We start from the raw sequence: 23,057 nt of genomic DNA on the forward strand, positions 1-23,057 counted from the left end.
TCTACTACTGTTAATAAGTGTCTATAAATGTTATAAAATTTACCTAACCCTCAGGAAAAGAACTCGGTAAAGTCTACTGATGTTGACGTATTTTCAATAACTAGGTGTCTTGATTAGTCTGGAATTCCCGTTTCAGTATTAACAAGTCTTCTATTGTATATACAATATTGTAAACTTCAATTTTTTTCTTTGAATAGACGTCTCTTCTTTCCTTATAGCTACGATTTTTATAATATGAAATATGTGTCTATAATTTAAGCAGAAAGTTTAAGAACATTAATTACGGCGATCTGTTCATACAGTGACCAGCGACGGGCAATGTAGTGCGTGTATAGGTAGTGTAATGTACGTAGATACAATTCGCGTGCAAGGTTACGCGATGGGGGCTCTTTATTAATATTACGCGCCGATAAACCGTGGAAAGAATTCCGTACTAAAACGAGAGGCGGCGAGTGCGGACGAGATGACTACCGAGAGCAGTCATCACACGACGACGCCACTTCTCGCCGTTCTATCGCCGCCCTCCCCCGCCTCCCGCGACACACGCGCGCCCCCCGCCGTCGCCGCGCCGCGGAATTCGCACGCCCGCCGAGCCCGCGAGCCGCGGTTTAGTTCAGTGTACGTGCGACTGTCCGCGCTCGAAGACGACGCGTTGTGCCACGCGCACTTTACTTACACTTATTACGCAGTTACGAACTAAGACGACCGCGTGGACGCACCGTGTTCTGTTGTTGTTCTATAACCTTTTTTTCTTATCCCTCGACAATCTAAGGACTAAGTGATAACCGGTACTGGTGCCGAAAATTAAGTGCGTTCGAACTGGAATATACGCAGTGATCTCCGGAACTATAAGCGACGGTGACCATCGTAGGCCGGCGATACGCCGTATCGCGAGCCACGTTACAAGGTTATCGCGCCTCTAGCCCGCCAGTGATGAATTGGAAAATCGGCGCGTAAACGCTCACGTGGTGCGCGCCCCGCCCCCGCCTCGTTCCGCGCTTATATTTAGCGAAAATCACCTCTCGGGAGCAGCCCGACGGCAGATACGCTTCGTGCACGTCTCTGTTTATGAACGTTAGCGAGACGATATATGTTATTGGCTTCGTATAACACAGCCGATAAGGAGAAGTTAGATAACCTCTCTGGGCCGCCGCTCGACTGCGACGACGTTCTGGAAATAGAAAGAAGTGCGACGTGCGACAGCCGCGAAAGCGTTGTGATGGTAACGGGTGGTGTGCACGGGCGCCGGTGAGCGCGCTCTTAATTAACCCCTGCTAAACATTTCCACGGTTATACGAGTAAACATCGAGGACATGTCGTTACCGGGCTGCGGTGGTTATCAGAGTCCATGGTCCTCGCAGACGGGGCTATCGGAGATCGAGGGTACGATGGGGGACTTGGAGCCTCTAGGAGAGCTCGCGGAGGTGGGCTTTGAACCGCAGACGCGCGCGCGCTCCAACACGTGGCCGCTGCCCCGGCCCGAAAACTACGTGGACCCGGCAGAAGATTCCAGTTCGAAGAAAAACTCCAATCAGAACTTGACCGGTAAATAATTTTGTCACCTTATTGATGGCAGGGTCATATCTTTGCGATACGTCGAGCTATTTAGGTCGCCCACGTAGACAGATCGAATCATTAAATTCGTTGAAACAAAAAACATCGCTATACCTACTTATGATCACAAATAAACAACGGAGGTCACTATGAATTGTTTACTTTTTTGATAAGGATGACGCGAGTGTATAAAGTATATTTGTTTGTTGTAAAACAAGTCTAAAATACCTGAAGACGTATATGATATCGATTAAATCAAATAAAATTTTTATAACGTGTAAATATCGAATATAAAATTGGTTAATAATGAGCAAAATATCACCAAATATTAAATAAAAAAGGACTCGTTCGTTAGAAATAAAACCGTTTATAAACGAACATTCCTACTTCTATTAGGAAAAATTCCAATATATTCAATGTATTTTTCCTATTCATTTTATTCCGAATGATATAAAATAATGTAATACCGGTAGACGAATACCAAATAAGCGGCATGCATACGTATTACTTAAATCTGTTGGTAAATTAAAATACATGAGCGTACTATCAATATCTTATGCATTCGCATAAACAAACAAGGCAGGCGTGATATAACTATGAAATTGTTTGAAATTTTCTTGTCATAGGTACATATAATATCCACTTGAATTGCATTATTTCGAAAAGGTTTTGTAATACGTTTTTGTAAAAAAAAAAAAAAAAACTTCAAGATACCTAGGTATTTATAATAATTAAAACTCGTATTAATTTACATTACCTATCCATGCAGTCGCTATTGGTAGTGTGTCGTTTTATATTTAAATATGTATACTCCAAAAAATACAGTTAGACACTTGTTTTAACCTTTCGACTATATTATATACACAACTGTCACAACTCCGTCCTCGCGGAATAAAAAACTTAATTAGTAGTCTACGTGTTCTTCCAGGCTATGTTCTACATCTATGCCAAATTTCAACGAGATTCTTGCAGCCGTTCTGGAGATAACTAACATATATCCATCCATACATACATCCAAACATTTGTATTTATTCTATATAGTGGTAAGATGGACATGAACGTGTTTATAATATGTATATACATACGCCAAAGCTGCTTCTGGTATAAGTAGATATCTATTTTTTTATTTATTTGTCAACATCCAATTTCCGAATAATACGCAAATCATATTTGAATAATCATAATTTCTGGTAACGTTTAATATCAGCGTAATAAAATGGTTGATATGTTTTAGGTAAAATGTAACTTAAACACTTTCTAAGTTTTTTTTTTTGGTTTGCAAAGTTAAGGAATATTACTGTAAACTGAAGGTAAAAGTATTTAAAAGGTATAAAAAATCAAATATCAGTTAAATGCCCATGACTTTTATATCTGGTAAAAGAATGAATTAACATCAGTTAAAACAATAATTCATCGAGTAAAGGGAACAATGTCAATTAAAATGTTACTCATTCTTATCATAACATAAAGTGAAATGTAAAATTTTAATGCCAGTAAAATTATCATGACTTATTTATTAATAAAATTTCAATATACATTTTAATACAATTGCTGTAAAAAAACAGATTTTAATAACAGTCCTCAAATACGGACGTAGCGCAATTTTAATCTTGTTTTTTTTTTTGTTTAAGTTTTAAATGTATTATGAGCCGAAGCTGGGTACTTTCACTAGTGCAGTATACTTTTCAAGTGATATACATTTAAGAAAAAGTAAACTGGTTAATGAGCACTCGTTAACGACCAAACTGAGCAATATCAAGTACTGATCGGAAACTTTCTACATACCACGTCTCCCAGCCCTCTTCGTCTCGCGCCATCTTGATGTTTCCTAATTATCCCTCGAAAATCAACTTAAAAATTACGTCATCTAGATATTAACTTGAAAATATAATAAGCCAGACGACTGTCTGTAACATTTCGGTGAAAAATACGTATCAAATGTCACCTCTCTTATTAAAATCGTTTTAACAATAAGCACAACCACATTCCCTTGAAAAAGATGAGGCTTCTGTTCGTCGTCCGGGAGCTTAACTGTAAAAATATACCGTGCTAGTTATGTTGTAAAATCAACGAGGAGATTCAGTAAAGATAGATTCTGTAATGTGTTCTAATTATAGTCAGGACAGTGACCATAGAAATTGTTTAATTGTAAATCCACCGTGTTTGCCTTAATAATGTCAGAAATCAAACGTATATAAAAACCCATCTTTTGTTTTATATTGTATCTTGCGCACCTACAAAAAATGCTGCCCGTTTGTAATTTGCCTTGTCGAATTTTAAATAGTCGGCAAATTGCATATCGAAAGAATTCATTCACAAAGTGACGTGTGGTCGACACTGTAAAGATACATCATTCACAAAACGATTTGAGCGCTATGCCCCTATTACGAATCTTTGTGACAATCACCTTTGTATCGTCATTGTTAATTATGTCAAAATTAGTACGAGATTATTGTTGTACTTTACACTTGATACACACAAATTTCAATATAAATGTTGTCGACAACGATTGTCACAAATGTTCGTGCTAGGTCAACAGAACACTCGTGAGAATGTTTTTGTAACGGCATGAACAAAATTTATACCAAAATTTGTGCAGCGAACCTACCAGCAGTAAACATAAAATAGTTTTATGCACCAACAAATCTTAGATATTGTTACAAAAGTTGGTGTCGCAAATGTTGGTGCTTATCCCTCTGTTATATCTTTGCACATATCACAGACATGTATTTTTAAGTGCCATTAAAGAAAGACTTGATTAAAAAACTGAAATGTTTGTAGAAAAGTCTACCGAGAGTATGATATAATTACGCAGACATCACTAATAAAGTTATAATAATTTTCCTACAATCCAGACTTGCTACGCAGGACACAGCGATTGCGGTTACAATAAACGGGCATTGTACTCTGATTGTAAATATGTTCACTTTAGTTGATATTTTTAATTACGAAAAGTGAAAAATAAAACAATAATCGACCTTGATGTGCTTGTGTATGGTATTTTTTAAATTAAAATAATCATCGGATCGATCCTATAAAATTCGATTACTAGGAGCAGCCGTTAGTCCGCATAAAAATTTTCTTTATATTTCTGCCTTCTCACGCATATCAATCCTGTTCTTACTCAAATATTAGAAAAATATGGTTATTATTGTTTACTATTTATCGTTACACGGGAAAACGCTCACAAATAGAAATGCACGACTTGTTACCTACATACACACTGTAACCAAACTAGTTTCAACTACATTTTAATGGCATTTTTTTTCGCTGAAAACATCAACGCTACTGACAATTATCATTAAAATATTTGCAGGGAAATGCTTCTTGTCTGCTTTTATTTCATTTATTTGAATCTTTGTAAATACATAACATAAATGAAGAACCTTGGAATATCCTTGCGGTTTATATGGTAAGTGCATGCACACGTCGCTCGTTGCATTCGAGGGTCCAGTTGTTTTGCAGAAAACGATAAAAAAATAGTCACGAGATTCGAATATTATTTCCATAATCTTTACTCTCAAGGGCGAATGCTTATAAAATGCGTTGTGTTACTTTATTTTTTAGTTTTATACGTATTACGAATACATTTTCATTTAATATATTTCATTGCATGAAACACAGTGTTTCCGTAAAATAAATTACGTACCATTTTATTGAAGCATTCAAACATTTACGATATGTGTAGATATTTTCCTAAAGAGTAAAGGTTTTGTATGAAAGAGAATAGTTAATAACTATTACTTTAGAAACGAAATTTAAGAATATATATCAACTGTTGGAGAGAATTCCTGTTTGTAATTATAACTCAAGTTGTTACTGTTTGTTATTACAAAAAACTTGTTTTCTTTTAAGGCCGTTCAATACATCATTTATCTGCAATAACCTAAATAGTAAAAAACAAATATTTAAAATATGACTTAACATTTAAAGACAAGACGTCCAAAATATTTTTATTCATCCAACCTTAGATGTAATCGTGTCACATTAACTTTATAATTTAATAGCTAGGTAGCTAATGTAAGTCTAATAGCACATAATTACTATTTTGTTTAACAAGTAAGAACATTGTTATTACATAATAGTAAATTTGGCAAAGGTGCAAGCTCGTCACAGTAATGTTAAGTGACCACTCCCTTAGGCAAAGAGCTAATGAGTGTAGACGCGTTGCTTACCTTTAATAAACAGAAAAGAGGATATACGGAAAACAGTACATTTCCCTTTCCATTTCTAAAAAATTAAGTAAAAAAAGTAAAGAATAAAGTAAAAACTATTTTGAAAGGGCTTACCCATTTTAAAATAGTTTTTACTTAATTCTTTATAATATTTTACTGCTCTTACCAACATGACATCAGTGTGAACTATATTTCCAATCTTTTTTTTTATATATTATAAGGTGGCAAACGGCTACCTGGATTCGCCGCAATAGCGAGGTGACCGTTGCCTATAGACATCCGCAAATGCAGATGCGTAGCGTAATCAACGGAGAAGGACGGACGGAAGGACGCACAGAAAGAGGATATTTCTCCTGCTTACGGTCCCCTCTTCTGCCAAATCCACTTCCCCCAACCATCATTTCCTAATAAGAAAAGGGTGGTAAGGGAAAGAGGACTCGGAATTGCTTCCACTTCACGCCTGTATTCTGTGTGGTCGTGGTATTTCACCAGTCGACCCGGCCAATTCGTGCACCCAACAAATATTGTTGTTGCTGGATCTACCACTGTTAAACTAACCAAAATGATGTCACTTCCATAGATCTTACAGTACACTAGCGATGTCGACAATAGAATGTTGGAGTCGCATGTTTTATAAAATATAGTCAGTGTTAGCTGAATTTATCTTATTCTCTGCATACCAGGTGCGCCTCCATTGCCGACGCCGGTGGGCAAGAAGAATTCGTCCCGGCGTAACGCATGGGGCAACCTCTCCTATGCGGACCTCATCACGCAAGCCATCACCTCCGCGCAAGACAACAGACTTACCCTGTCGCAGATCTACGAGTGGATGGTGCAGAATGTGCCATACTTCAAGGATAAGGGTGATAGTAACTCATCGGCTGGATGGAAGGTAGGTGAATTTTTTTATAAAATCCGATGGTTTTTGTTTTCTTTTTTTTAGTACTGTTTAATACAAAACTTGTAACGTTCTGTATTATCATTGAATTTTTTTAACGTATAAACGTCTAGAATGCATGGAGGTTAAGTATTGTAAATTTTCCATACATTGAAAGGCTTTTTTTTTCTGTTTGCCTTGAGGAGGCATTTACAGTTTCACCGGGCTTGAGGTGGCCGAGCGCAGATGGCGCTTAGCCTAAACCTTGTTTTAAGAGTAACTAGTCTCGAGGGCTCCCTCAGGAGCCTCGGCTCGGGCTATTATTCCATTATTATTACCGGATTGGGTTGAAAGGTTAAAGTGAACAGCTATGTTTTAAACGTTTTATATAGATGCATAAAAAAACTTCATTACATCCAGTCTCATTTTATGCAGGAACGTAATTATTAAAAATTATTATAAGTACGCACTAGTCTTAAATTAGCCATCACTACCCTCAAAATAACTCGCGTTATAATAGATGGCAAACACTGATACCGACTTTTCCAGTCAGCTACTGAACGCACTTTAAACAAGACTTTAAATAGCTACATTCGAAATTTTATTTTGATATCATTGATGTCCATAAGTCTGAAACTAGCATCGGTAGTAGAAAAATTGAGAAGTAAAAGGTTAGCGTGGTATGGGCATGTTATTAGGAGGGAAGAATCACATGTGGCAAAGAGAACGTTAAGTATGAGTGTGGAGGGTTACACCGGTAGAGGTAGACCTAGGAAGAGATGGATGGATTGCGTGAAAGATGACTTGATCAAGAAGGGGGTGACAATGGAGATGACGGCAGATAGATTCATCAGAGAACGGAAACCTGGTGCACCGACCCTACGTAGGTGGGACAAGGTCAAGGAGATGATGAATGATGTCCATAAAAAACTTGTCGTTTGGAATCTTTTAAAAATAATAGAACTATATATAACAAAACGCGAATTACTAATTCAATGCACATTAAAGTAACGATTACCGTTTATTTACTATATAATTATTCGGTACTATAATTTGGAGACGCTTGAAGATTTATTGATAGATATTTGCCAACTGCGCTTATTATGGCCGATATCTTGAGTACAAACACAAATATTTGCGGTGCATTCTCTTACTTTAACAAACTCTGATAATTTTCCGTTGTATTAAAATCATAAAGTGATACTTCTGAAACTTCAAAATAGGTTGTTTTTCTGTCAATGAAGCATGTGGGTTTTACAGACATGTAAATTTTCAATGACAATATAATTGTTAAAGATTTATTGAAGCGTTTTCCCTTCTTCATAGTTATGTTTGTTTGTAAACTTCTGGTTTTGTATCGTATTTTGCATTATCAGTCAAATCTTATCATATTTATTATTTTAAAAATTATATTAAACACCATTATTGGCTATGAATCATTTGGCTATAGTCCTATACTGAACAGTGGCATCTCGCCATGTAAGATGGTATTTCATACATTTGACTGTCGCATAAACAAAACAAGTGGTTCATTTATTAACCTTTGTAATGTAGGATGATTTTGATGTGAGAAAATCTATTTAATTTTTTACTCGTTAGATGTACATAATAGGCCCCTCAGAAGAATTGACAAAATACTGAAGTCCGAAGTATTTCTTATACTTGCTAAAAACTTATTACTTCTAATTTGTCAAACCATGTTTTGGTAGTTGTTGGAACATTTAGCTTGGCTTCAGGTCAATATCCTTTACAACTACATACATGAAAATTATTAGATGTCTAAGCAAATTGCGTAACTAAAGTGTTGACAACGCGTCGTTTGCAGTATACTCATATTCCAATATCGTATGTACTTTAGCGCTTGTTTTCCTAATTTACTTACTATTTTTCGCTGAATCTTCGCGATTGATTAATTAGGAAGCGCGCGTGGGACGTATGTTATCGATTTCTTCACATTTAAGGAAAGTCACAGGATGTGGACTATTGGCGATCGCATATTGGTTCGCATGTTGTTTGAGATACTTCATGTTGAATAGTTCGCAAATGTATATCTTATATATAAAATTCTCGTGTCACAGTTTTCGTTCCCGTACTCCTCCGAAACGGCTTGACCGATTCTCATGAAACTTTGTGAGCATATTCAGTAGGTCTGAGAATCGGCCAACATCTATTTTTAATTTTTTTTTAACTTCGCGCGGACGGAGTCGCGGGCGTCAGCTAGTCAACTATATAAGTTAACTTTTTTCATTAACAATCTATCAATTTATACTAAGTTGTAGGATATAGAATATAAGATTTAAGATCCCTAGTAAATAATTGAGTGCAGTTTTTTACTTTTTAAGTATACTGAGATACGAGTATTCATTCGGTTCTCAAGTTTAACTTTTATAGTAATAAATGCTTAATCTCGTCACTTATCATTATGACAATTTTTGTTTTTCAATTTGCAATGCCCAATAAATATCTAAATATCTGCGCAGCAGATTCCAATTCAAATAAAACGCAACAGAAATCTCTTAAAAGAAATCTAAGTGCGAAATATTTTTTACAAGCTTTTATTTTTGTTGTACTAATTAATGGGGTACAAGTAGCGTAGTAGGCGGATCAAAAAAATCAAACACCGCATTTCGTTAAAAAAAACGCAATAGAATCCTACTATAATTTGAAAACTAACTATTTTTGTGATACTGCGCAGTGCCACCATGTTATCTCACTGCGAGGCACCACGAGCGATATTAATGATAATAAAAACACTACGAATAGGATGAACATTCTTCACAAAATAAATGGACATTTTTATCACATTATTTTACATCTTGTTCTCATTCTTATATCTATAATACAACATAATTCACACCTAATCCAGAAGGGTACATAGAGGTTACCGATTTCCACGTGGTGCGATCCCGCACACAGGGCCGGCATTAGGGTAAGGTCCGTTTGGGAGACTGCCCAGGACGCTGTTCAGAAAGGGGAACCCCTCTCCTCTCATCCCAAAAGGCAAGGTATAAAAAGAGGACAACATTGTTATCTCGCCCAGGGTGATAGCGCATCTAAAACCGTTGCTGCCTGCACACCATTTCGCCTTTCTATATTAATGCATCCACACATATATGCACGGTTTCGGGTTTTCTCTAGTATTGAATTGATCTGTAATTTTTTCTTCTTTCTATAATCTGCATCACTAGTGGTAGATATGGTCATCATTTTTAATTCTGGATTCATTTACCTACTTATAGGAATTAAAGTATCTGAATTGACTAACGTCAGTCACGAGTACAGCTCTGTGATCTAATAATCTATATATATAAAAGAAAGTCGTGTTAGTTACACTATTTATAACTCAAGAACGGCTGAATCGATTTGACTGAAAATTGGTGGGCAGGTAGCTTAGAACCAGGACACGGACATAGGATAATTTTTACCCCCTTATCTATTTTTTATTCCGCGCGGACAGAGTCGCGGGTAAAAGCTAGTTAAAAATATATGGATCAATTTATTTGCTTATAATTTATTCCATAAAACAAAAAAGCACTCAAAATATCGTTGTATGTACATAAGCGGATGCACACATACATGTAGTTTTCAAGGTCTATCAGTCTTATGTTACATCAGTAGGTACCATATGGCGTTATTTTGTCCTTATAATTAACATTTAAGCCACCCAATACAGGTACACTTCAAGGGACCAGGGCCTTTCACGAATGACGACAAATTTTATATTAAAAGTAGCTGTCGCTCGCGACTCCGTCCGCGCGTAGTTAAAAAACTAAATGGGGGGGGGGGTTATGAAAAATAGATGTTGGCCGATTCTCAGACCTACTGAACCGTTTCGGAGGAGTTCAAGTTCGAACCCCGTGACACGAGAATTTTATATACAGTGAAACTTGGTTAAGTGGGAACTGGAGACACTGGGTAAGTGGAATACCTCTATAAGTGAAACGACATTGCAGGTCCCTTGATGTCTCAGTTAACCAGGTTTCACTGTAATAGACAAGATATTAAAATGTCATCGACAAAATTTATATTAAATTTATTTTTTATAAGGATACCCCAATCGGGCGTAAAGTACACCGAAAATCTCATACTAATTTTTTAAATGATCGACGATGCCGATACAAAGCCGTTTGTCGCAAATATATGTGCTAGGCCCACATAATTTGTGAACATAATATTTTTAGATATCTTTAGTCTCCGTGCTAACGTCGAACAGCGACTTGTACCATTGATGGAATATTTACGCATACAATATATTCATTGCGGCGTCGCGCCCTACCAATATTAAATTTTAAAGTCTTTAGCATAAGGTCCTTATTCGCATGATTCATTTTTCACTCACGAGCTCGGACAATTAACATGCTCTCCGTCATACTCTTACACGAACGGTCAAGTTGAAGAATGAAAGAGATAGCTGCTTACCTAATTATTACTTGAATAAATTGTAAATAATTGACATGTGCTCTCTAATTTTAGCAATTGAACAGTTTTTTTATTTCTTCCTGGTTATAGATGTACATGCTTTGTAATGATTTAGATTCAAAATGTAAAATATTTTAGGAAATGACTCATATTTTGCTTTTAAAGAATGTTCTTCTTACGTCTTAATTAAAATTAAAACAAAGGAATATCATCATTTCATTTTTCAAAATTCACAGAGTAGCAAGATTTTTAAAAAGTCATGCCCAACGAAACGTTTAAGACGTGATCAGGTTTTCATAAAGTGTACTGCCAGGATTTTATTCCTTCGTTTCACAATAGATGTATACATAAAAATCGAATTTCAAAATAAAAAAAAACCATATTAAAGGATCTAAGACAATACATTCTGGATTGCCGGCCGGATATGGAATTAGTGTTGGTAGCTTGTGCAAAAAAAATTCGTATTCCTCGTATTGATGTCGCGGTTAGTCCGACTGAATAGCAAATGAACTCTACCGTTACTAAACACCGTTATAAACGCCTCTACGAAATCTCAACGCGAATCCTTATAACAACGAAAGGCTTAAGGATTAAGTTCCTCTTTTTCAATCTTCAGATTGCATTAAGGCACGTTTTATAAATCCAGTAACCGTAGCCTCAGAATCGAATCGAATATCGAATATAAAGTTTAAGTTAAATAGCGATCATTAAAGAAAATTGAAATTTGATAAGATGAGAAACGTTCTACCGTATCGTGACTTTTTTATTTTGGTTAATTAAAATAAAAATGGAAACTGGACTCTAAATCAGAACAATGTTTTGCTTTAAAAGAAAGGTGAATCAGTGGATCCTTTAGATGGATATTGAGTCATTATATTTGATTAAAACAAAAAGTAAATCTAATTTTTTTTATGGGAAATGAGAAAAACAACTTTGATGGTTCAACTAATACTGGACATTTGCACAATAATTAACAACACTAACATCACAAAATATAAACACCGTCATTTGTTTCTTGATACAGTACCTACAGGTGACGTTATCACCTGAACAGTGGGCCTAGCACGAATATTTGTATCAAATGCCACAGTATCGTCATCGACAAAGTTTGTAATAAAATTTGTGCAGCGCCAAATTATCGGGCGTAAAGTGCACCAAAAATCTCATAATAATTTTGAAATAATTGACAATAGCGGTACGAAGGCTCTCGTTGCAAATATTCGTGCTAGGCCTACAGAAATAACAAAACTGTCGGCTTCCGCTGCCGAAACGCTTGTGTACAAAAATTTTCATTGGAAAAAATCACCGACAATCATTATTATGTATCAATACAAGTTTAACGATAGTTGAATGATACGGACAAGACAAGACGGAATAAGACTTACACTGGGCGAGGTGGCGCGGAACCAGAGGCCAAGGCTTACTTTGGCTTGATTCGCCACTCCAGTCAGTTAAAACGTTCCCAAATAAGTGAGGAAGCATATGTAAAATATTTAGCGTTATCTAGACAGCACGACATTAAACTAGGGCAAGCAATGTGCGATACGCACTGCACTTGATCCAGTAATCTTTGACATAGGGAACAGTGGTGCTTGTGTGATCGTGCATTATTGTATCATTCAAACATGCATCTTGATATCTGAATATATTCATGATGATTGTCTTTATAATCATTTTATTTATGCGTTAAAACAAGGAAATATAAAAATTGTCAAGACATTGTAGAACTGGACATGAACACAACTGGGCGGAATTCATCATCATCATCAGCTCACTAAACGTCCCCACTGAGGGGCTCGGAGCCTACCCTTAGTAAGGGTAAAAGGCCCGGAGGTGATGATGATCATGTATTTTATATAACACTAGCTGTCTGCAGTTAAAAAAAAAATGAAAAACAGATGTTGGCCGATTCTCAGACCTACTGAATATGCTCACAAAATTTCATGAGAATCGGTCAAGCCGTTTCGGAGGAGTACGGGAACGAAAACTGTGACACGAGAATTTTATATATTATAGATTTTTTTTTAATTTAGCATACTTTAATCGTAATATAAGTTAATTACAAACAATTGGACAAAGAGAACCTCATAATGGTTACAGAAAATTACACCATTAACCGTAATCAAAGCACAATTTCGTTTTCAAACGGCAAAATAGTTTTCCACTTTATTTTCTAATAATTGGAAATTTCCAACCGAGACCTTTCTTTAATAAGTAATTGAGGTTACATTGATTTACACTGTCGCCATCTTGCCGCGATAAGAATGAATACTGTATTTACACAGAGGCATATTCTCCCTCTGATAACGCAGTATTGACTCTCATTCATGCAGAGCCTTATTAAAGTGGGGAAACTGCTGTTAAATTATCTGTTTTATATCTTATCTATGTATTATTCTGTTCACAATTTTATAAGTTGTGTGTTCATTTCAGTTGGAAGTTATTTAACCTTCTTGCCTGACCGGTCCCGATGTAATGTATTTTGGCGATATGTGTGTATCACATCTGTGATTCGATCTGCAATTTTCTCTGGAGTGTATAGGTTGTCTCCGGAGTTTATTGAGTTTATTGTTTTTTTTTTGTGAATTCAGAAATTTTTTTTTTATCCATATCCACGCAGCATTAGTTGACAAGCGTAAAATTTACGTAACATACCGGTAGTGATTACTTCGATATTTTATAGATACCAAGTCAACTTAACTTACTTCTAGTATAAAACCTAAGAATTCAAATATAAGTTATTTGTGAATAGTTTAATTTAGAGATAGAACTAAAATTTATCGCTGTCAGTTGTGGATTATTAGCACAAGGTTTCATTAAGTTATTATTCTAATTGACTTGAGATCAAATAGTTGAACTGTACGAGTTATATATAATAACTATGTATTGCAAATATTTTCAGTGAATCTCTATGTAATTTTTACCTTTTTTTAAACTGTTGTACGTTTTATGAATGTCGAATAACTAAAACATGCCATTTATAATGCAACCTTGCAAACCCGTCGGAGTCCAAAGGTCAACACGATGTCTACTTTGACAAAATAATTTTCTTTAACTTGCTACTTTTATTGTCACCTGTTTAGTTTTTACTATTAGCTACCCTTTAGGTTCATTGCTTATTTTTATCTAAGTATGGGAACGTACCCATACTACGTGACCCGTTAAGGGGGGGGGGGGAGTCTTTAAAATACTACGGTCAGTCACTTGGTTCAGCTTTTTGTCACGTAGTCGATTTTAATGAGAGAAATCTCGTATTTTTTCGACCTATATTCGAATATAGCGCGGTGTTTAGCGCTTTGTAAACTCACAGTTGGTGCATGGTGGTGCAGTGGACAACCTGTCTCGCGTGCGACCTCTGCGGATTCTATCCAGGAGGCTACAAGAAGTTTTATGTGTTTTGGAAGTCGTCTTTATTGCAGTCTTATGCAATAAAGATGAGTATGAGTCAAATTATTTTTTTTTCAATTTTTGCCTGTGAAACGATTAAAAATCATAATTATGAATTACTACGTGAAAACTAAAGGGGGTGGGGGGGGGTCTTGGCATATACTACGAATGGTCACCGAGGGGAGGGAGGGGTCGAAAAATCTTAAAAAATAGGTCACGTAGTATGGGTATGTTCCCTATATTAAATAATTTTTAACTACTCGTTTTCTTTTCTAGAATCTCTGCAACTTATATCTAAACGTGTGTTTCTAATGTCGAATTATTTATACAAAAACATATTGTTATCTCTATTTTTAAAAAGAGAATGATAGGGACGACATGTTTTTGATGCGCTTGATAATTTTCTCCGTCCAACTAAAACCAGCATGGTTTTCAAACCATAATTTAAGTTAGAATTTAGTCACATCATTATGCCAGCTGCAAATTCTTTTAAAATATAAAATTGTAGACTGAATTATTCACATAACATATATTTATCGGCGTTTATCATTCGAGTTAATTGCTTCTAAATGATATTTTTATTTCTATCGACGAGTTGTGCGATAGGTCATTCGTTGCACTTTGTTACGTTTTAATGCAGATCGTGCGTAATTGTAGTTATATTATACGTAGAGCATACTTAGGAATTTGATATACATTTAAGCATCGACTTGTAATTACACACCTTTTACGTGTCAAGTGTTATAATAAAAATAGATAGGTACCTAATTCGAGTCTTTGTCATTTTTATTATAAGTTCGTTGGATTTTTTTAATTTCGATGAATTTAGTATGGAAGTTAATTTGAGACAATACTTGTGCCCACAATGCACATTTGGTTTTAATACAAACAACACTAATTGTTTATTAAAAAAAAGACACTTAGGAGAATACAAATCGAATGACGTCACTCTGGGAGGTCACAATGGAACTTATATTCATACAAACTCACACAGTCAATTCGGGACTTCCCTCCTGAGAAAAGATTTAACAATACCTACATCATAAATTGTATAATTAATATAAATGTTAACAAAGTGTTGTATATATTCAAAGAACTCACAGTAGAAATCCCTGATCCCTTCTTAGCCCTTCGGGTCAGGGCCATACTTTTATCATCTATATGAACATATTAATATTTTGTTGGGGGTATCGAAGTGATAACAAAGACATTGACACAATTACGCTTTGTATGTTTGATATCATTGCGGAAAATGCCTCTGTAACAATATCGTTTTCAATTATTATCTATAAAATATGATGATAAACGTTTTCGTTTTTTTTTGTCAATTACATACCGGTGGCTGTAAATTAGTTTTTATATAAAATAAAATAATATTCTCACTGAAAATGTGCATGTGTGATACAAACTAAAAAACACTATCTTAATTAATACATAAGCCGGAATCTTACGAACGTATAATTTGGGAAATACATTAGCGTTCGGAAGCGACTGCCGAGCGTTTTTCGTACGATTCCGGATTATGTCTAAATGAACCTTACAATTTGTCGCTTAAATTCATTAGATTATGTATTTAATATGAAGTCATCGAATTACTTATGTACGCTCAACTGTCATACTTTAATAATTGGAGAGGCATGCAGTTTTATATGCAGCATGATTTGCAAGATCGAATTACCTGTGTATATTTTTAGATTAAATTAACAATATAACTGAAAAAAATGTATGTTATAGTTTTGAATCGTAGATGTCTCATAACTTTAAAAACCTTGTAGCAAATTAATATTATGTTTGTGCCAGTAGTATTCGGTTCATTTTATTGAAATAAAAAAAAACAGTCGTAACAGCGTATATCGACTTCGTATTGTTTTATCTCTATTGCTTCGTAAATATAACTATTTACAGATGTACTCAATGATGATAAGGAGCATCGAAAGCGATGTATAGCGTGCTTGAGTGAATCTCGGATTTCGTTGAGAATGATAACGGTAGGTGTGATCGCACTGCTTTTGGCCTTGGAGTATTGATAGTTTTTTTATATTGTTGAATTTAAATTTGATTAAGGATTTGATCTTAGGGGAGGAGTTTAGTTTAAATCAGGTGTATCTCATGTGGAAGCTAAAGCCTCAACTAATAAAGTCTTGTTTAGTAAATTAATTTGTAAATCAATTTTCTTTGAAACAAGTGATGTTTTTTCATAAAAACAAAGCTGAAGAAAAAATAATTTTGTTAAATAAAACTATAAGAATAAAGATCTATTAGAGCTCCAGGTACGGGACTGGAGCAAGATGGCAGGGGATTGGGGAAAGTGGAGACTTTGGTTGTTGGCAGCCAAAACCCACTTCGGGTCGCTGCGTCACCCTAGTTAGTTAAATAATACTAATAAATCAGATGGACAAAGTCACGGAATACAGTTAGTTCCTATGTGTTATGTTTTTGTGTCTGTTTATTGTAACCCGCAACTGTTAGTGCGTGTAGCGTCGAGTAGCGCAAATGTCGGAATGTTGAACGCGAACAAGAGTCTATCGGATATCAAATAAGCTCAAGTTGGACGTTGTTTTTCGCGACTGTCCCGCGGTATCGCGTGATAACCCGACGCTCGTGTTGTTATTTTGTTATTGTTATTTACCAGTATAGTATATGTACATCAGTTACATAATAATTTCTACTTTTTTAACACGATTAAAGTGAAGTAAATATTTCGAAAAAAAAATCGCAAAATTTGTGAGCTATTTATGAAACCGAAACAAATTAGACTGTAATTCGATGTTAGTAAAAAAATGATAATAGTGCTACGACAGGAACGTGCAAAGAAACTAATTTGTGTAACTATCTTTAGAAGATGTTTATGTCGAAAATAAACATTCACGGATTTTTCTTTCACGTTTCATCTTAACAAAGACAATGCTTAAACGTTTATTGTGAAATTCTGAAAATCATTTTACGGTCAAAATCTCTTACCAACATTTGTAAATGTTAAGAGGTTTGAACCCGAGATGATAGTTATACTAATCCTTACTTCATTACTATTACTAATATTATAAATGCGAAAGTAACTCTGTCTCTGCCTGTCTCCCTTTCACGCCAAAACTACTGAACCGATTCAAATGAAATTTGGTACACAGATAGTCTAAAGCCTGAGGAAGGACATAGGCTACAAATTAACGCGAAAAGGGGGTTGTAAGGGGTTAAAAGTGAGGGTTAAAGTTTGTATAGAATTATCGTCATTTTTACAGTCAGAAGCTTTAAACTTATTTTTAAGGTTGCTAATTTGATATAAATAAATATGAAATAAAATTTTTGAAAAAAATTACCCCCAAGAGTGCTAAATAACAATAGGGAATGAAATTATGTTTGAAAATATGTGAGGTTTTGGTGAATGGTTTGTTTAATATATTTTTTTCCTGTTACTCTTACTAATATTTAATCTAGAGTCCGAGAAAGGACAAAGGGTGGTTTTTAACGCGAAAAGAGGGTTTTAAGGGGTTGTATGTGGGGGTGGAAATTTGTATGGAAGAATCGTTATTTTTGCAGTATGCTTGAAACTTATTTTTTAGGCTGCTAGTTTGACAAATAAATATGACATTTGAATTTTTACCCTCAAGACTGCAATATAACAAAACGGAATAGGGGATGAAAGTTTGTATATGATAATGACGATAATATATGAAGTTTATGTGAATATTTTGAAGGTTTAATATGTTTTGTTTTAATTTTTATAAGTTTAAGTAAAATATCACAACAACAAAATTTACGCCGGTAACCCAGAGTGGTAGGCAGAGACCCAGGACCTACATTTGGCGCAGTCTTGGCACACCTCTTTCTATGTTCTTCTACATCTATACATCAAAGAATAGCACGTCGGTTAAGTAAAATAATTAGCCTAAAAAAATGTCACCCGAAGACAGTATTTCACGCGGACGAATTCGCAGACACAGCTAGTATAAAATAAAAATGAAACAATGTTGTTTATTGAATTAAGTTACTACATGTGTGAAATGTTAACAATATAAACATGAATATTGACAGTCGACTTGTCATTCCAGCTATTTCCTTTATACGGCAAGAAGCCAAGAAAACGTCTTCCAAATTTCTCAACATTTAAGTCCATTACCACAGTTTATGGCAAAAAGATTCCGCGATAGAATTGAAAAGTGTCTATCGCTGAGTCATTTTTAAATTGCTTTTAAATCCAAGATACAGTCAAACCCGTTTATAACGACATCGTTTAGAACAACATACCGGTTAAATTGACCAAAATCGAAGGTCCTGGCTGAATGTTATTACATATCTTTCCTATTAATACCTGTCACCGGTTGTTACAACTATCGGTTTTTACGACTCAATATGAGTAGTCCCTTCGATGTCGTTATAACAGATTTTGACTGTATTTTAAAACTCTTTAAACAGTAAATGTGAATCTTTTTATATTTTATATAACCTATAACTAAGACCTTGTATTTTGATATGGTTTATATATAGAAAGTTTCAAACATCTTTCCTTTGTAACTGGGACTATTCTTAAATGAGAATAAGACAAGTAAAAGAAGTAATATAAATCAAACAAGTTGTAAATAAACCGCAATCGCATTTGAAACTCGTAACGAGTTTACTTTTTTAACCTTGCCAATAAATTCTCTAATACAAATTTGTTCGACTTTTGATATACGCTGACAACATTTGAGGGGTGGATGCAATAGAGGCTGCAAGGCAACGCCACCTTGCCATGATTGATTTATACGTCTTGTTTGTCACAGGACGGATTTATTTGAAATCCAGCGGAGCGCGGGGGCGGATTAATATTGAGCAGACCTCTTCTACGTATCCCGAGTTTCTGTAATAATTCAATATTTCATCCGTCGAGCTGGGGACCTACTGAAAATTAACATACAAACGTCAATCGTTTCATGAATAAAAAATCTATTGGATTTAGTCGAATGAGTCGCGGTTGAGGCGAATACCGAATCGCGTATCGGAAATATGAGTGTTGCGTATTACCAGTTTAGAATATTCGCGATCATCTCGAGCCATTTTCACGGCTCGTAAAATAGTTGTTACTTAGGCGCCGCAGACACGTTTTTTGCTTTGCTATTCGCAGCTTGCGTTCCGAATTCTATCTATCGGTCGCTTAGTAACATCATCTGAAGACTATATAAACCAAACGAATGACGGAAACTTTTAAGATGCAATAAACTTGTATTTTTATTATCATCCTGTTATACAGTTTCCTTTTCTGTTACTTATTTTATTTTAACTCTTGACTCTTGATACATTTTAAAGTCATTGATGAGTTACTTGCATTACTATTAAAATTATATTTTATATTTGGCACACCCGAAACAATTACATAACACCTGATATTAATTATACTTCATAAAATATTTTAAAGTGTAACCTAAAAGTATTACGAGTAGGCTCCGCATTGATGTCATCCAAATTCTAGGTATGATAGTGACAATTCCGTGTATATTATTGTTTTCAAATCTTTAGGCATAAAAATCTACACTTAAATTATTAAAAGGAAAAAATATTTGTAAAAGGAAAGACTTGTAATTTGGTATGTAACGAATAAAGTCAAAAAAAAAAAACTGGCTAGATTTTCACTTTAGCTATATTATTATAAGCTATATTGTCACCGAATGACATAGGCTATGTTTATTACAATTTATTTTTAATTCCGCGTGGATAGTCTCGGGTAAAATTAAAAATAAAGACTAAAATTTAAAATTACATCCTATATTTCGTCTGTCTTTTACCAGTTACATAGCGGCGCAAGCCTGCAGTAGTTCAACTAATTATTTTGCACCATGGCTGTCTTCTATAATTTTAAACAGCTGCATAACTGCCCTTGTACGTGTATCGATACTTACTTATACTTATAGTACGTACGATGCATTTCCGTACGCGCAATAATTACGAGCCACCCGATGTTAGCCAGCCGAGCGAAAAATTCCATTTCAAGCCATCGCATCTAGTAGAACCGGTTTTGGTTTTTTAAAAGAACCACAGACGCCACTTCTATATCATACGCCAAGGCTGTTCACTTTGTACTCAAGGGCCTTCGGTTTTCTAGGCTTTTTGTATTTAAGTTACAAAAAAATTGTCTCTTGGCTACGGTCACAATTAAATTCCCGAGGTATTTCAAAGTTCTTCCTTGCTTTATTACAAAAAATGGCTATGTATAAAATAAATCCGCGGTCCTTTTCTCTTTATAACAATTTAAATATATAAAATATAGTAACTCCAATGCTAAATATCTGAAGTGTTTCTTGCATCTTGTATGGCATCATATTTAGAACTGCGACCTCAATTAGTTGGGATCTTCGTTAATTACGTTAATCACGAAATTACGAATATGAAGATCGCCGATTTCCGAGCGCGGTGCTCTACGTGCCCACTTGGCGACCTTTACGTTCCATATGTACTGACGGCCACAAAAATCTGTTTTGATTTAATTTAATTTTCCATTTTTTATTATTTTTTACACTTGAAATAACCAAAACTTTAAAATGTAGCAAACGAACTTATACGAAGGCAACGTACTAAAAAAAAAAAATCCGAAAAACTTAATTTCTGTTTAAAGTTTAACGTTTGCGTAAATATATTCTATTCGTCGAATATCTACCTAACAGGAAAAAAGGACTTATAAGTAACAACTTTTAAATAAGAAATTATAATAAATGTTATATAACATTCATACGTAAACCACAACATATCTAACTGGGTTTGGACTGCGATCATACTTGTAATAACACATCTTGGCATCCCTCATATTTATTTAAAATAACAGAGACAGCAATAAATTAAACTGGTCACCGCGGTAAAAAAAAAATAACGCAAATCAGTAACAACTGCAATCTTGTTTCTTATTGAATTATCAACAAACTTAACAAAAACAACTGTTGAATTGCCAACATTGTTAGAAAAGAGTAGAGAAGAATACATAACGCCAAATATTATAAATGATAATATCATACGTCACTTGATATCAATATTGTTTAACTTGCGATTAGTTAATTTATTGTTTATGTTACATTTTGATAGCAGTTTATTTAGTTTACTTTTGATTGGAGCGTCACTGTAACTTCGCCTACTTGAGATAAAGAGAATGGAAAGATAACAATTATATGCATATACTAGGCCGATTAGTTTGTTCGTAATTATAGTACATAATTATGTTATTTAAATTTTAAATGGTTATTCTTATATAATTTTCTACTTTTATTCGGCAAAGAGCGATAGTGGACGTCATAAAACTCAAATTTCGTAGTAGTAGAAAAGGCACATGCGCGTGGCACTTTTGTTGACGAATGTCCACTGCGATTTTATCAAAGCGTCATTAGCATAACCGGGCGCGCAAAGCAGTGATTATGTTAATTACACGGCTTGCGGTATAAAGAGTTGAAGAGCACATTATAACTAAAATGTCTAATTTATATCGATGGCCTAAGGTATGAGCTGAACGTATGAGTGTGAAAGTTTATAACGTTTTAAGTTACCACAAATGTACTTGCTATTTTTTTATTCTTAATGGACTATTGTTATATAAGTAGACTTACGTAGTATCGAATATTGTGTGGTGCTGGCAGCCTTTAAAACGGGCTCAAGGAGATTTTTTTTGTACTTCGCTAATTGCCTTAAATAATTTCTATAATATACATTTAGTCTTGATGTATTAAATTTTTTTTTTTTCATGTAAGTCTTTGCTGAGACCTGTAAATTATAAAAATTGGTATGTTCCGCCTCAACTATTTACCAATAAGAAAGGCAAATTGATTATTCCCACTAGCATAACCACACTTTTCGGAGTTTTTTCCCCGGCGTCCAAAGTACTAAGGTCGAATGCGGATTATCTAACACTTCGTATATTTGGATGAAACGTTCATTCGTTTGAAAAGTCGATCTGTAAATTCTAAAGCGGTCAAGTAACTGCTTAACTATAGTAAATACATTCTGTTATACATAAAAGTACATGTAACATTGAAGGAGACGTATATATAGCGAACAAAATTGCGTCGCAAAAATTATTGGCGCCAGTTATTAGTCGAGGTAGATGATAATATATGTAAGTATAGAATAGCTTTGATTGTGAGCGCGTGAACTTCGCATGATCCGTAATTATTAAATATATTTTATCTCTTCTATTTTTACTCGACTGGCAGTGGACAATGTTTATTTTGTGATCATTTCTTTATGTAGGATCTATTTTTTAATCAAAACACTATCTCAAACTCCAATAAATTCATAGTCAGACGGTTGCATTTTAGTATTGCATGTTACCTTGCAGTGCTGTACAGCTTAATGGTGGTTAGTCCGCAGTTATACCACTTGGAAAACAAGACGCTTGTTTACGTCTCGATATGTTTACAAACATTGTTCAGCGTCACAACACGTCACTATACGTACACCGCCGCGCCCTAACACCGTCCAATCCCGTTCTATTGCGACTTAGAATGTGCATTAAATTAGCTCTGTGTTTTCGAATCGGAATAACAATCTGCTTCGGAAATTACGTGCATGATAAATAATTGTGCAATATAACGCTTCATTTATTGATAAATAAATCAAATTCCAAAATATGAAACTTATATAAATCTATTAGTTTTCATAGTATAGTGTAAGTGACATTGTACCTATATACTAAT

The 23,057-nt window shown here is 34.8% G+C and overlaps 1 protein-coding gene across 2 annotated transcripts in view; it reads left to right on the top strand.

Moving 5' to 3' along the window:
- Nucleotides 1-1,254: 1,254 nt before the first annotated feature.
- LOC106720323 (forkhead box protein O) overlaps nucleotides 1,255-23,057 on the top strand; it is a 68,959-nt gene continuing 47,156 nt past the window's right edge. For both annotated transcript variants that reach the window (XM_045678880.1, XM_045678881.1), the window contains exons 1-2: nucleotides 1,255-1,545; nucleotides 6,413-6,621. In XM_045678880.1, the coding sequence (XP_045534836.1) occupies nucleotides 1,314-1,545; nucleotides 6,413-6,621 (441 nt within the window). In that variant the 5' untranslated portion in view covers nucleotides 1,255-1,313. The remainder of the gene's footprint in view (nucleotides 1,546-6,412; nucleotides 6,622-23,057) is intronic.

This window comes from Papilio machaon, chromosome 8 (genome assembly GCF_912999745.1).
Source record: "Papilio machaon chromosome 8, ilPapMach1.1, whole genome shotgun sequence".
Taxonomy (NCBI): domain Eukaryota; kingdom Metazoa; phylum Arthropoda; class Insecta; order Lepidoptera; family Papilionidae; genus Papilio; species Papilio machaon.